The sequence below is a fragment of the Trachemys scripta genome, chromosome 6 (assembly GCF_013100865.1).
Source record: "Trachemys scripta elegans isolate TJP31775 chromosome 6, CAS_Tse_1.0, whole genome shotgun sequence".
Lineage (NCBI taxonomy): Eukaryota > Metazoa > Chordata > Testudines > Emydidae > Trachemys > Trachemys scripta.
Window position 1 is genome coordinate 80,621,804 of NC_048303.1, and position 13,565 is coordinate 80,635,368.

Sequence of the window (13,565 nt, forward strand, 5' to 3'; positions counted from 1 at the left end):
TGTTAAAATAGTTCTCTGAAAACAGCCACTCAATGTGCAGTGGCAGTCAAAAAAGCTAACAATGTTAGAAAATGTTAGGCAAGGGATAGATAATAAAACAGAATATATGACAATGCCACTATATAAATCCATGGTACGCCCACACCTTGAATACTGTGTGCAGTTCTGGTTACCCCATCTCAAAAAATAATTGGAAAAGGTGCAGAGAAGGACAACAAAAATGATTAGGGGTATGAAACAGCTTTCATATGAGGAGAGATTAAAAAGACTGGGACTTTTCAGCTTAGAAAAGAAATGACTAAGGGGAGGAATTGATAGAGGTCTATAAAATCATGAATGGTATGGAGGAAGTGTTATTTACCCTTTCACGTAACACAAGAACTAGAGGTTACCTGATGAAATTAATAGGCGGCAGGTTTAAAACAAAATGAAGTACTTCTTCACACAATGCATAGTCAACCTGTGGAACTTGTTGCCGTGGGATGTTGTGAAGGCAAAAAATAACTAGGTTGAAAAAATAAATTGGATAAGTTCATAAAGGATAGGTCTATCAGTGGCTAATAGCCAAGATGATCAGGAATGCAGCCTCATGCTCCAGGTGTCCCTGAACCTCCAACTGCCAGAAGCTGGGACTGGACAGCAGGGGACAGATCACTCAAAATTGTCCTCTTCTGTTCATTTCCCCTGAAGCATCTGGCACTGGCCACTGTCAGAAGATAGGATACTGGGCACATGGTCCTTTGGTCTGACCCAGTATGGCTGTTCTTATGTTCTAATTCAATATATGCTACAATATTGTATTAAACTATTTTATTAAAATAAAACTTGTAAATTAATATAAAATAACTTTATTGTAATATTCAAAAGTGGGTTGTTCTGTGTTTAATTTTATCGGACACAATGGAAAATGGACACACACACCAGTTGCCAGTCTGCCGGTATTAACCAACAGATACTGTATTTATTTCCATCACTAAGTAAAGGGAAATAAAATAATAACTCAAACATCTATGTGCAGTAACTGTTAGCAATGCTTGATGTTTTTTAACGGTAACCATTACGCACACAGAGGGGATATACATTAAATGTTTCCTTTGTCTTTCTTTATATTCATGTCTCCTGTTCCATTTCCCCCCACAATTTTCTCACCAATTTCTTTTTGGTTCTTTGAGTGTCAGCGTGGATCCAACTCTTGATGTGCATGCGCTTCATGCCCATGAGATTGGAGTCTCTTGAACAGCAGTGTCTGTCAGGGTCATGCATGGGCACTGTCTACTCATGCTCCTACGCAAAAGCATAAGGGGCAGGGTGAGTGCAACCTTCTCCCAGTTCCCCGATACTGCCTGGAGCAGTGAGATGAAACCTGACAACTGTCTAACCCACTCTAGCTAAATTTTCCAAACGTCTTCAGAACTCTTCTTGCCCAAACTCTTTAGAACTGCTGTGAATGACCTAGACTTATCTGGACTGAATTTGTATGGTCATACCCCCATAAACACCCCTCTCCTGCATAGGGTACCGCAATATGGTGGATTATAAGCGTGTGAGCCTGCCCTTCCCTCAACAGACTAATCCCATTAAAAGACGAGCACAGCAGATGCTTCTTCTATCTAGGAGAGTCCCATGTGCTACATAGATACTTAGCATGCCTCTCATTCTCTGTGAAGGCGTGTAAATCATGGGACATGCAGTTGAAGTTTTGTCTACTAGAACAATCAATGACTGTGTCTTCAGAGCCAAAGAGAAAGGCAGCTTCTACCAGCACCTCATCTAGTAGACATGTGGTGCCCAAGACCAGCTCAGAAAAGACAACATCAAGGAAAGACTGGCACCCGCATTGGCATCAACATCACCAGTACCAAAGCAGAGTGCACTTGGCACCAACACCACCGGTACTGAAGCCCAGCTCCAAGAGGGTCTCTCCAAACACAGAGCCAGAAAATCCAGGTGGAGCTTATTGTCTTTGCACAAAGACAGACCTCTTAAATCCCTAGGAAAGAGACCCAACAAAATCCCCCACAGCGCTGAAGGCTGGTGATTAGGAATAGCCTGCGACGCAGAAAAAAACTTCTCTGACACCAGTCCCAGTGACACAACCTTCCATACCGACCTCTACAACTGAAATAAAGCTAACTGACATGCCCCTGCAAGAAAGCAGGACCATGTTCGGTACCAGTGCAGACCCTGTAATGAGAGTGCCATGTACCTTAGCACTGTCTCTAGAAGACATTTACTTATTCTCCCTGTCACCCGGGCATGTCTTCTTGCCTTCTTTAAGCAGAGAATCCTCTCTTCTGAGATCCAAGGGCAACATCACCAAAAGGCCAGTCAGCTGGGCTCAACCAGGCCAATCGGGAAAGGCCTTGCATTGGCCAATATCAAACAAGCTAGCAGTAGCCTTACAACATGCTGCCATAGTCCTAGTGGGCTTACTGGTGTCCCTCCTCGTGCTTTTAGGAGCCAATCTCCACTACACTCTCTAAGAAGAGGATGCTGTTCCCAGCAGTATCCCTGGCCAGACCTGGAGAGAGAGGGCTACCAAGAACTGGACGCAGGAGGTTGTTGCTGCTCTGGCCCCACTCAACCACCAAAAAATCTCTCTTTATCACCCAACAAGGTAGTGTCCTCTGTACTGGTGTCAGTGCTGGATGGTTTAAAGTTGTTTCAAGAATTTAGGAGAGTTGTAGAGCTGCTAGAGAGGAGACATCTGTCATATAAGAAAAATTGTATATATTCAACATATTGACAATTTCCAGGCTGGCCAGGATTGCCCTTTCTCCCAGACAATGAACGTGGAGCAACCCACTGATCTTTGTTAAACATTATGTCTGTGACACAGCAACCATGTCTGATGCCAAGTTCAGGAAAGTGGTACTTCAGTTATTTGTCTAATGCAACTGAAACTCCTCACTCCCACCATCCAGGAAGGATACTGCTTGCCAGTCACCTGCAGTGGGATTCACACTGTGACACGCTCAGAAGAGACAACAATTACCTTACCCTGTAGTAACTGTGAGTCTTTGCAATGTTATCATCAGTGTGGATCCCACGACCAACCCTCCATTCCCATTTTTTGGAGTCCTCAGCAGCATGGGCTTTGCATGCACAGCCCTGAGTGAAATTTTTCATCTGAAACTTTTTTCAGAAATGCAGATTCAACAATACTGCTAATGCATGTCCGTTTTACCAAACCTTCAAATATTCTGAAAAAAATGTGAACGTTTTGTTTTGACCTTTTTGAAACAAAACTTCTTGATATTTTTTTTTGTTCAAAGTGTTTTAAAATTTTCTTAAAAAATCAAAAACATTTTAAAATGGTTGAAATTTAAATAAAACATTTCAATTTTGTCAAAAGAAAATGTAGTGTTTGACTTGAAACAAATTTTTTTATTTTGGAATTGCCAGTGAATCGAAAAATCTGTTGTTTGCCTAGCTCTAAATCTATGGATAACTCTTAGGGTTAAAGTTGAATATTTACTCCTATTACAAGCTCTCATAACTCTCACAATTTCCCCTCATTTTTCCAGTTATTGAACACTGTCAAGATCATAGAATTATAGAAATGTAGGGCTGCCAGGGACCTTGAGGGATCATCTAATCGACACCCTCACGCTGAGACAACTTCCTTGCCTTTTTAAAATACTATTCAAAACAAAGTACTCCTTCCCTCATCTCCCTCTACTATTATATATCTGTATTTTAAAATATACCCTATCAAGTCCTAATTTTCTTCTTCTGCCCCTTTCCCCCCCTTTTCTCAGCTAACTGGGCTTGGTCACTGGATCAGTATTTTCCAGGCTTGTTGGTCCAATGCTTGCCCCAGATTCACTCTGTCCTCCCATAGATGGTCTATCCATCATTTTCTTGGCTGTCCTTGTTCTCTGCTTGCAAGTCCTAAGAATGTGGTTAATTAATGAATGTAATATGTTTGTTACATGATTTCCAAAGGGTGATTGTGGACGGTCTCTCTCTGTTACATCCACAGGGCAAAAGGTATCTCTATGCAGGTTCCAATTCTGGTGTGGTTCAGTCTCCCGTTGCATTCTGTGACAAGTACAGCACTTGCGTTGACTGTGTTCTAGCTAGAGATCCCTACTGTGCTTGGAAGTCACATGAAGCCTCCTGTATTAATATTCTTAAAGAAGATGAAATTGAAAGGTAATAGCGCCTGTTGTCTCTCCTGTGATTAGCAATAAGATATTCTACATTTGTCGTGTAAATATTCCCTGACAAAATTATGTAATATTTTTACATTTGTTACCTTATTTATCATTTATAATTGTTTTTATTTTAAAAAGTCCAGTTGACATTAATGAAGCATTAATGAAGCATTAATAAAGCACGCTGTAACAATTTACCTACAGTGTGTACATGGACAATTAATATATCTTTAAACACTGACTTTCCTATTAGCTGACTACCCAGATATTGTGATTGTATGCAAAATTTAAGCATCATCATTATCCTGCTCCTTTTAATCATGGGGTGGTGGTGAGGAATATATGATTACAACTTTTAATGCTTGATTCATTTGTATAGGGATTGGATTCAGAACATAGGTGGTGATGCTTCTTCCTGCCCTGGTAAGTTTTGTTTTTTATAAAAGTGATTAAAAAAAATAAATATGCAATGCATTTAAATTGTCATGTTTATTCAAGTGTTTTATATTTTTATTTCTCAATGTGCATTCCCATTTCATGTGTTTAAACTTAAGTTTTATATATTGTATTTGAGCATCTGTACAGTATATATGTTATCTTAGAATGTCTGTATTGATAGACATACATTGCATAGTGTTACATTCAGTGTAATAAACAATAAAATGAACCTGGGCCACTGCAGCTGCTGCTTATGAATGAGAATGATGTTTGCCATAAGGAATTACATTAGAGTCCTTAATTGCATTCTTGGTACTTATTAGGTCACTTGGGAATTCTAATGGCAGTTAAGAAATACCTGATTATTATGGTTAGAGCAAAGGAAATGATCTTCAGATAAATTTATTTCTGATTGGGAGAAAGGTTCTGAATACCACTGAGCAGATAGCTAGAGTAGCTGAAATGGTGCTCCAGTGTATCGAAAGCTCAGATAATCACAGCTTTTCTTTTTTTCTAATGTGTGTCACTGCTGTCACCACATCAAGGAATCCTTGGGGAGAAATAGGATTCCAAGAGACTTACATTATAGTAGATGAGGCTTTCAGAGGGTTTACGTTAACATATGTATTATTAAATCAAGCACTGTATGGACCACTATAAGAATGCTGCTTGCTAATTAATTAGTTTTATCATGCTGTATGTTTTGTGTTTGTTAGTTGTTTTTTTAATTGTTTTTTGTTTTGTTTTGGTGTGTGGGGGGCTTAGTGTTACAACTGAGAAGTGGTATTTCTGAGTAATATCAATATCATATGTATAAATTTCTTTTAGATGCTTACAATATTTATGTACTCAAAAATGTACTACTTACACATAACAATTACCATATGGGATTAGACCTGTGGTCCACCTAGGCCAATATCCTGACAGTCTCTAAAAGTGGCTAGCATCAGGTCCTTCAAAGGAAGGTGCAAGACACTCCTTAATAGGCAGATGTGGGATAATCTACCCCGTAAAGATCTAATCCTAATTCTTAATTGTTAAGAAGTTAGTGTAAATCCTAAAGCCTGAGGTTTTATATCCCTCAGTATCTTCAGTATCTCAGGCATAGCTGTTGTTTGCTGGTGTGTTCAGATTTTGAATGTCTTCATGGCCTAGGGGCTTGTCTACCCATCACCACAGTCTGGACTATGGGGGTGTGACCTGGAGAGCACTCTGAAGTATTGCGCTCTAACTGTCCTGTGTAGACCCTGCTGGCGCGAACTAAAAAGTACCTAGTTGGTGGTGATGTAATCCTGTTTCAAACTGAGGAATAGAGGTAGACTTCATGGAGTAAACTCTATATTTCCTTTATGACTACAGAATCATGAAAATATAGGGATTAATGCAATCAAAAATCATTGCTGATACTTTTCAAATTTATTTTGATGTTCCAGATAAAGTAAGAGAGAATTCTCTGCAGCATACATTCAAGCATGGGAGCACAGCAGAACTCAAATGTTCTCAAAAATCCAACCTGGCCCAGGTAGTTTGGAAATTCAAAGATGATGTATTGAAAGTTGAGAGCCCCAAGTATCGTCTTCTGGAGAAAGCACTGCTCATCTTCAATTTATCAGAAGGAGATAGTGGCATTTATCAGTGTTTGTCAGAAGAAAAAGTGCAGAATAAGACATTTTCTCAAGTGGTGGCTAAACATGTTTTGGAACTGAAAAAAATCCAGCCTAGTACAGTGGGTCCAATCCAACCAGCAGCACAGACAGAAGGTAATACCGATGTACCAAAAATGTCAACTGTGCCAACAGAAGGGTCTACTGCTCAAACTTCGACCACCCAGATTATACCAATAACAACAGGAAGGATAATAACAAAGCCAATCGGCCCCATCCTAGCAAGCGCATCCTCCAACCCTGAAATCTTCAATTCTGTTCCTGATGGAGTCCCTGAAAAGACAATATTCTTAAAGTCAAATGATAATTTCCTTTTAATATTTCTCTTTCTGTTCTTTTTTGTTCTCTTCCTAAGTCTGTTGTCCTACAACTGTTACAAAGGCTATTTACCAGACCAGTGTTTAAAATTCCGCTCTGCTATGTTACTTGGTAAGAAAAAACCCAAATCAGATTTTTCTGATTGTGAGCAAAGTGTAAAAGAAACTCTAGTGGAGCAAGGCAGTATCCAGAATCAAACTGGAGAGCAGCCAAAGCCAGCTCATGACACTGGATATGAGACTGAACCAGATTGTGGAAATGGCCAGGTTCAACATGATGATGTCTCCTCGCAGGCTCACAAAGAAGTCAAGGACAAACCTTTTGATGTTAAGTGTGAACTAAAATATGCTGACTCAGATGCAGAGGGTGACTGAAGGAGAAATTCCTCCACATTAATCATGAAAATAACTGTGGTTCTTACAGTTAATTATTTGAGCACGGATACTTTGGATGTGACAACTTAGCCATAGAGGGTTATGTGCGCTTAAAAGATTCAGCGCGCCAATTTCAAATCTTGCTAGAATAGAAAACGATGTTCTGGTGTATCCGATAATCGTATTTCATGGTTTTTAAAAAATGGCCAGTTGCAGATCACCATGTTTGTTCCGGGATTTTTCAGAGTACTTTTAACCGTTGCAAATGCAGTTACTGATTTATTTAATCCCTTTTCTTCCATAGAATAAAAATGACTCTCTAATGCAATCAGCTAAATAAAATACTTCCAGTCTGCACATATTTTAGCTGCCATTTAAAAAGAACTAATTTCATTTTAATTCCAAATTGGAAATGAAGTTTAGTTTATCAGATTGGTAAATTATAGCATTTTGTCCGGATTGGGACATTTCTTTGCTTCTAGTGATTCTTATTCTTAGTATAACATTTTGAGTCTGTTGGCAAGTTGGGTAGCTTTGATTGGTTTAAGAATTAATTTTTAAAAATTGCTGTTTGTGTACCTTTTAGAATTAAATGTACATTGGGAAAGAGCTGGTTTGATTTGTGTAATATTCTCAGGGATAATCTTTGCTTTAAGTGCTATCTTTTTGCTTTCTAGAAATTTAGGTACAACAGTCAATTGAGTAGATGATGTTTTTTTGGGATTGCAGGAGCATAGGTAAGATTTAGAAAAAAACCAGCAAGATGGACACCATCACATTCTGTTGCTATATAAAACTGGATTATTATTATTTTTTTTTTTTTTAAGTGAAATGGCACAGGAAGCAGCTGTCACTTAGCCATGGCACTCAAAGAGGTTTTTGCACTGTGGAACCAATACAGAATTTATTAGAAGAATTTAATGTAATAATTGGATGGGGTAAACTTGCTGCAGTTGATAGCTAGACAAGACAATATTGCATTTTTTTTATACTCAAAAGTAACTGAACTTCTCTTTAATAACAAAGTCTTTGTAATTTTTCACTATGTTTGGTTAACTTCTGCCAATCTCGTATGCAACTGGAGACTGAAACTGGAGTTGCTCAAAAGAATTGGTTAGCTGAATTGTCACATGAATCATGCCTGCAAGTGAAAAAGTACAAGCATTCTAAACCTGGTTCACAGCGGCACTATTTGTCTGTAAAAGTTTTTTGTGCGGTACAATTCTTTAAGAATTGTTTCTTCCACAGTGTCTTTCTGTAAATGTTGTTAGAAATAGAATTGTCCTAGTAAATAGCAGTATGCCCAGGCTTCTTTTTTGTTGTTGTTTTTGTTGACCTCTCATTCAAACATAATATAATTTAGATCATCTTAGTGTAAACAGTTTATATTTTATAAGATTCAGTTTGGTTTTATTTTTCTATTTTTAATTATGTACATATGAAAAGCAACAGAATAAATATTAAAATAAGTTGTATTATATCCTTGATTTTCATCCAATGTACATAGTGAAACCACTTTAAATATTGTAAAGCCTTAAGTTTTGCTTTTCTTTAATGAGACTTCTGTAATGAATTTCACATAGGTTTTCTCTTCGGCTTTAAATGCCTAGGGGGTAGAGAGTGAATAGAGTTCATTTCTAGGAATCTAGTGATTTTCATTTGTCATCCTTCTAAAACTCATTTGTCCTTTTTGCATTATTTCTTCAATGTGTTATGTATTTCTTAAAACTTTTTTCCTTAGTGCCCTCTTTTTTCTGTCCTCTTCTGTCACACAGCCTCATCTTCTATACCTTTCCCTCCTACTGGTACCTCCTTTTTGTCCTGTGTGGGAAGTGATTCACCTCCTTCACCCACCAATACCATGCCTGATGTTTGGTCTAGCACAGAGCTTGTAATGGTCATGTTGTTACCACCTTTCCTAAGTGACCAGGCACAGCATGTTAGTGTCCATGGAACCTTTCACCTCTTCTGTCAAGCCACTGGTAAGTAAGAAGACCCTCTGTAAACCAACACTTTCTTCATTGCATATTTTGTATCTGTCCCCATGTCCTGATTTATAAACGGGATGTAGAAGTCTAAGGCTCTGTCCTGAAATCAGTGGCTGCAGAGGGTGTTTAGTATCTTTCAGGATTAGGCCTGAATTCTGTACTATAAATACTTCAGCCTTAGCTCAGCAAGATACTTAAGCATGCGCTTATCATTAAGCATGTAATAGTCCCTTGCCTTTAATTAAATTATTCATGTGCTTAAGTAGTTTGCTGAACCATGGCTTTACATATGTAAACTTACTCACATGAATAAACATTTTCAGTCTCATGGTTTATATGATCTTTTTTTCATTATATAATTTTACTGGCTTGCATTTATTTGATTTGAACATTACCTAGACATGACCAATTACTTTTCATATTTTTTTCATCTGGTAAAATTCTTCTTATTTTACTATCTTTCATTGCACAGTATCTATCAGCGGAAAGCTGTAACTCTGAGGCCAAAGCTGCTATTTTTTCAGAAATTCAGTTTGTTTTTAACAGGGATCTGGTACAGAATTTGTCTTGTTTTGAGTTAAAAGGATTTTACTTCTGGGATTTTGGAGTGTGAAACGAAATGAAACATGTTCTTAAACACTTTTACTATCTGATTTGAAGAATAGACTTGAAAGTGTTTGGTAGACTGTTAACCCTAGAAATAAGGCATTTTTTTCATGTTGCTGTGCCTCTGCATGTGTTTCATGTTTCTTAATGGACAACTTTCAAATCACATTTGATCAAAATTTTAGGTTTTATAAAATAAACCTGTACAAAATTGAAGGCCATTTTTCCATAAGTTAAAAAATATGTTAGTGGAAACTGTTTAACAAACATTTCTTTCAGTGTTTGCTATACAAATATTGTAGCAAGTTTAAGATTATTACAAACAAAAGTAAAAAAAAATAACCGTTGTTCTCCAAGATGAGGAAATACAAAGAGCAAACAGCATAAATAGTAAAAAGAAAATGTGTAAATATTATTTGTTTTGATAATCTAAGTTGATGTTAGTAATGTAGGTAGGAAACTTGTTTATTTTTAGAAATTGTTTTTTAACCAATGTAGTGTCTCTTCAATTGGTATTTGGAAATGTCTGTTCTAACTTGTTTTCATGTGCTCTCTCTCTCTCTCTCAAATATAAATTATAATTAAAAAAAATTGGCAGTAAATTTAAAACAAAAGGAATTGTTTCTTAATGCCAGTCTATGGAATTCACAGAAGGTAGAGGCAAATAGTTGAAAAGAACTGGATAATGTCATAACAAGGATATAGGAAAACGAAATGTGTTTTTATTCAGGGTGTCAACTTAGCCACCTGTGGGGTTCAAAAGAGAGTATTGAACTATTGGGTTTTTTGTGGAGGCTGGAGCTGTTTCGCTTTCCTCTGAAACATTAGGAATCTTCAGCTGGCAGAATGGCCACGTTCCACTGCTGAAAAATTACAAAATCACCGAACTGAAGCAGTGGCCGCAACTTTGCAGGACCTTCTGAAAACTGTGTACGCTGCTTTTACTGCTGAGCAGCACCAGTTATCTAACAAGCTTTCTATTAAGAGCTATTTGCATTCTTGCAGAGAGTATTGGTGATATTTTACTTAGACAGAAGTAACCATAAAGGAGCCATATTGCCTGCAGTACTACATGCAATATAAAATGTGGTGTTTTGCTACACAGAAAAGAATAACATGGCATGGATGAACATAAGAACGGCCATACTGGGTCAGACAAAAGGTCCATCTAGCCCAGTATCCTGTCTTCTGGGTGGAGAAAGAAATGCTATAGTTTCTAAGAAGCAGGAGACCCATGTATAATGCAGCCACATAAACTACCACATAACTGCACTCCAGAATCTATGCTTTATTTTTAAAAAAATTAAGTTGGGAAGAAAACTGTTGAATGTGAATTCAATGTAAATGATGTCTGTCCAAGTCTGCAAACAGCTTGAAGCAATAGTTCTAAAAGGTATGAACTTCTTCCACTCATCTCAAGGTCCTATTAACACTGAAGCCTTACTATAATATATCTTAAATGGAAAAATTGCTAACAAAGTCACTGCTGAACATTTTAGCAGCAGTGTGGGTACAGGGGGGAGAGCTAGTTGTCAAATTTTGCTGAGGTGAGAAAATAATTCCTATCTCCCTACCCCAAAATTAGTGTCACCTCTGCTGTCTCCAAAAGGAAAAGGGATGCATTTCTTTCCATTACCAAAAGCCTAAACTGCCTGCTGGTTACAAAAGAACAAAACCTCCTGTTTTCCCGGGTCCTAGAAGACCAAACAGTTGGGCACCCACCTGCCAAATCTCCAGCTTCCTCTAATAATCTCTCTAATGCAACTACTCACTGTTGATGCAGAAATTTGCAGCACTTTGTAAACAATGTTTGGGGCATACTAAAAATAAATTGAATTTAATAACAAAAAGAATCTATACTCCTGTGAGGGGGAATTGGCTGGAGGGGGCCAAGTGCCACATGACTCTGAGTGTTCTGGTGAATAATTGAGGACCAGGACACAAGGGTTTTGGCTATTACCAACAGAGAATTTTGTTTAAAAATAGTAAAGTAAGTTCATAGGTGAGACAATTATAATTCCTTCTCCTTCACTGGTCGAGCCTACCACCACCCACCCACACACTCCCTGCCACAAAATGATTAACGTTTCCACAATATTCAGTGTGTGTCACGGCAGGCTGCTCCAGGCAAACACCGGCCCCAGAGAGGAGCAACCTATTGAACAGATTATTTGTAATTTAACTGCCACTGATAGTGCATCAAGATCTGCAACATGCACTCCTGCACAGCTGCAGAGTCCTATTGTCGTCAGTAGGACTTCACGTGGATGCTAAGATCTGCACTTGCAATTGCAGGATTATGGCCTAAGTTTGGAGAAATTATTTGTATTTATTTGTTAAAATATAGTATGTAGTCGATGGTCTAACAGTGATCTGCCAACTTCCCCCGTTTTAATCCTTTATCATTAGGAACAGTCACAAAGGGAGGGTGAATATAAAGATGAAATGTATTATTCTATCCCATCCCTCGAGCATGAGCTGACTAAAATAGATGTTTAAAAACCAAGCAGGAACAGTATGTACACTGGTGATGTTTGTTGTTTATTAATGGGAAAACATCTACCTGTTTGAGGTAGATATAATTTACCTTAATGGAATTTAATCTTTACTTCACAGCTTCATTGAACATTTCTGGAGAAAGTCCAGATAACAGTGGAGTGGTGTGTTCCACATTTAACATTAGTTAATTCTTCCTGCCATTACAAATAATGTTCTCTCTGAACAGACTCATACAATCATGCCATAAGAGCAGACGTGGGCAAACTATGAGGGCCCGCGGGACCCTCCTGCCCCGCCACTGAGCTCCTGGCAGCCTCATCTCACGGCACCATCGATGCAGTGCTCTGGGCAGCAGGGCTGTGAGCTCCTGGGGCAGCGCAGCTGCAGAGCCCGGCTCTGTGCTGCGCGGTGGTGATGGCGTGGCTGGCTCCAGCTGGGCGGCATGGCTGTAGTATTGCCAGCCACCGGTGCTCCAGGCAGCGCGGTAAGGGGGCAGGGAGTGGGGGGGGGGGTTGGATAGAGGGCAGGGGAGTTCAGGGTGGTGGTCGGAGGACAGAGGTGTGGATAGGGGTCGGGGTGGTCAGAGGGCGGGGAACAGGAGGGTTGAATGGGGGCAGGGGTCCCGGGGGGCAGTCAGGAATGAGAGGAGGGATTGGATGGAGTGGCAGGGGTCAGTCGGGCAGGGGTTCCGGGGGCGAGCAGGGGACAGGGAGCGGGGGGGTGGATTGGGCAGGAGTCCCGGGGGGGATGAATTGGGGCGGAGGGCCAGGCCACAACCCCCTCCCCTAACCGGCCCTCCATGCAATTTCCAAAACCCGATGCGGCCCTCAGGCCAAAAAGTTTGCCCGCCCCTGCATAAGAGAGTTCTTTCCTGATTTTGAACATCGTATCTGGGAACCCAATGTTTTTCAGGAGCCTCCAAGAGCTTGATGGCTGGCATTATCGCAAGTTTTTACGAGGTTAAGAAATGGTATTGAAAGGACACTCTTTTGTAATTTTTCCTTCTGTAATAATTGGTTGTTTTTGAGGACTGACCCAGGACACCGCTGAATGTAAAATCATGAGGCTGTATTTCTTGAACTAAAGGACCAGGCTCATTAGTTCACAGGCAGTAGCAGACTCAATAATTTCTATATGGGGTCGAGCTAGTAGAGGGTACAGATAGCCAGCTATGCAACTGCTTTTGTTAATGGTGATTACACTTATATATTATGTTTGTTCCCATTTTACTAAAAGAATAAAAACAGGTCCGAGTCAATGAAGGTTTAAGTGGGTCTAGAGGTAAATGGGAAAAAACTTGTGGTGTTGGCTTTCAGGTTCAGATAGTATTATTGCTTTTCATTGTTTTGGGGACTCTAACTGCCTTCCCTAGATGTTTTTCTCTGAAGTTCTATTACTATTTTTTCCCAATTCTCCAGCCTGAGTGACAACCCCATGTGAATGACAATAAATGCTCCCTCAGTTCAGAAGCAGATTTTAAAAGCATGATTTATACGTTAATCAGGTAATAAGCCCTTT

The 13,565-nt window shown here is 39.2% G+C and overlaps 1 protein-coding gene across 8 annotated transcripts in view; it reads left to right on the top strand.

The window, feature by feature from the left end:
• The window catches only part of SEMA4D (semaphorin 4D), a 149,533-nt gene that overhangs the window by 120,000 nt on the left and 15,968 nt on the right, over positions 1–13,565 (top strand). For 5 of the 8 annotated variants that reach the window (XM_034774335.1, XM_034774340.1, XM_034774338.1 and 2 more), the window contains exons 13-15: positions 3,986–4,158; positions 4,540–4,583; positions 6,032–8,434. In XM_034774335.1, the coding sequence (XP_034630226.1) occupies positions 3,986–4,158; positions 4,540–4,583; positions 6,032–6,954 (1,140 nt within the window). In that variant the 3' untranslated portion in view covers positions 6,955–8,434. Of the gene's footprint in view, positions 1–3,985; positions 4,159–4,539; positions 4,584–6,031; positions 8,435–8,729; positions 8,937–10,653; positions 12,408–13,565 lie in introns of those variants that run through there. The other 3 variants (XM_034774343.1, XM_034774341.1, XM_034774342.1) reach the window with 2 other exon arrangements.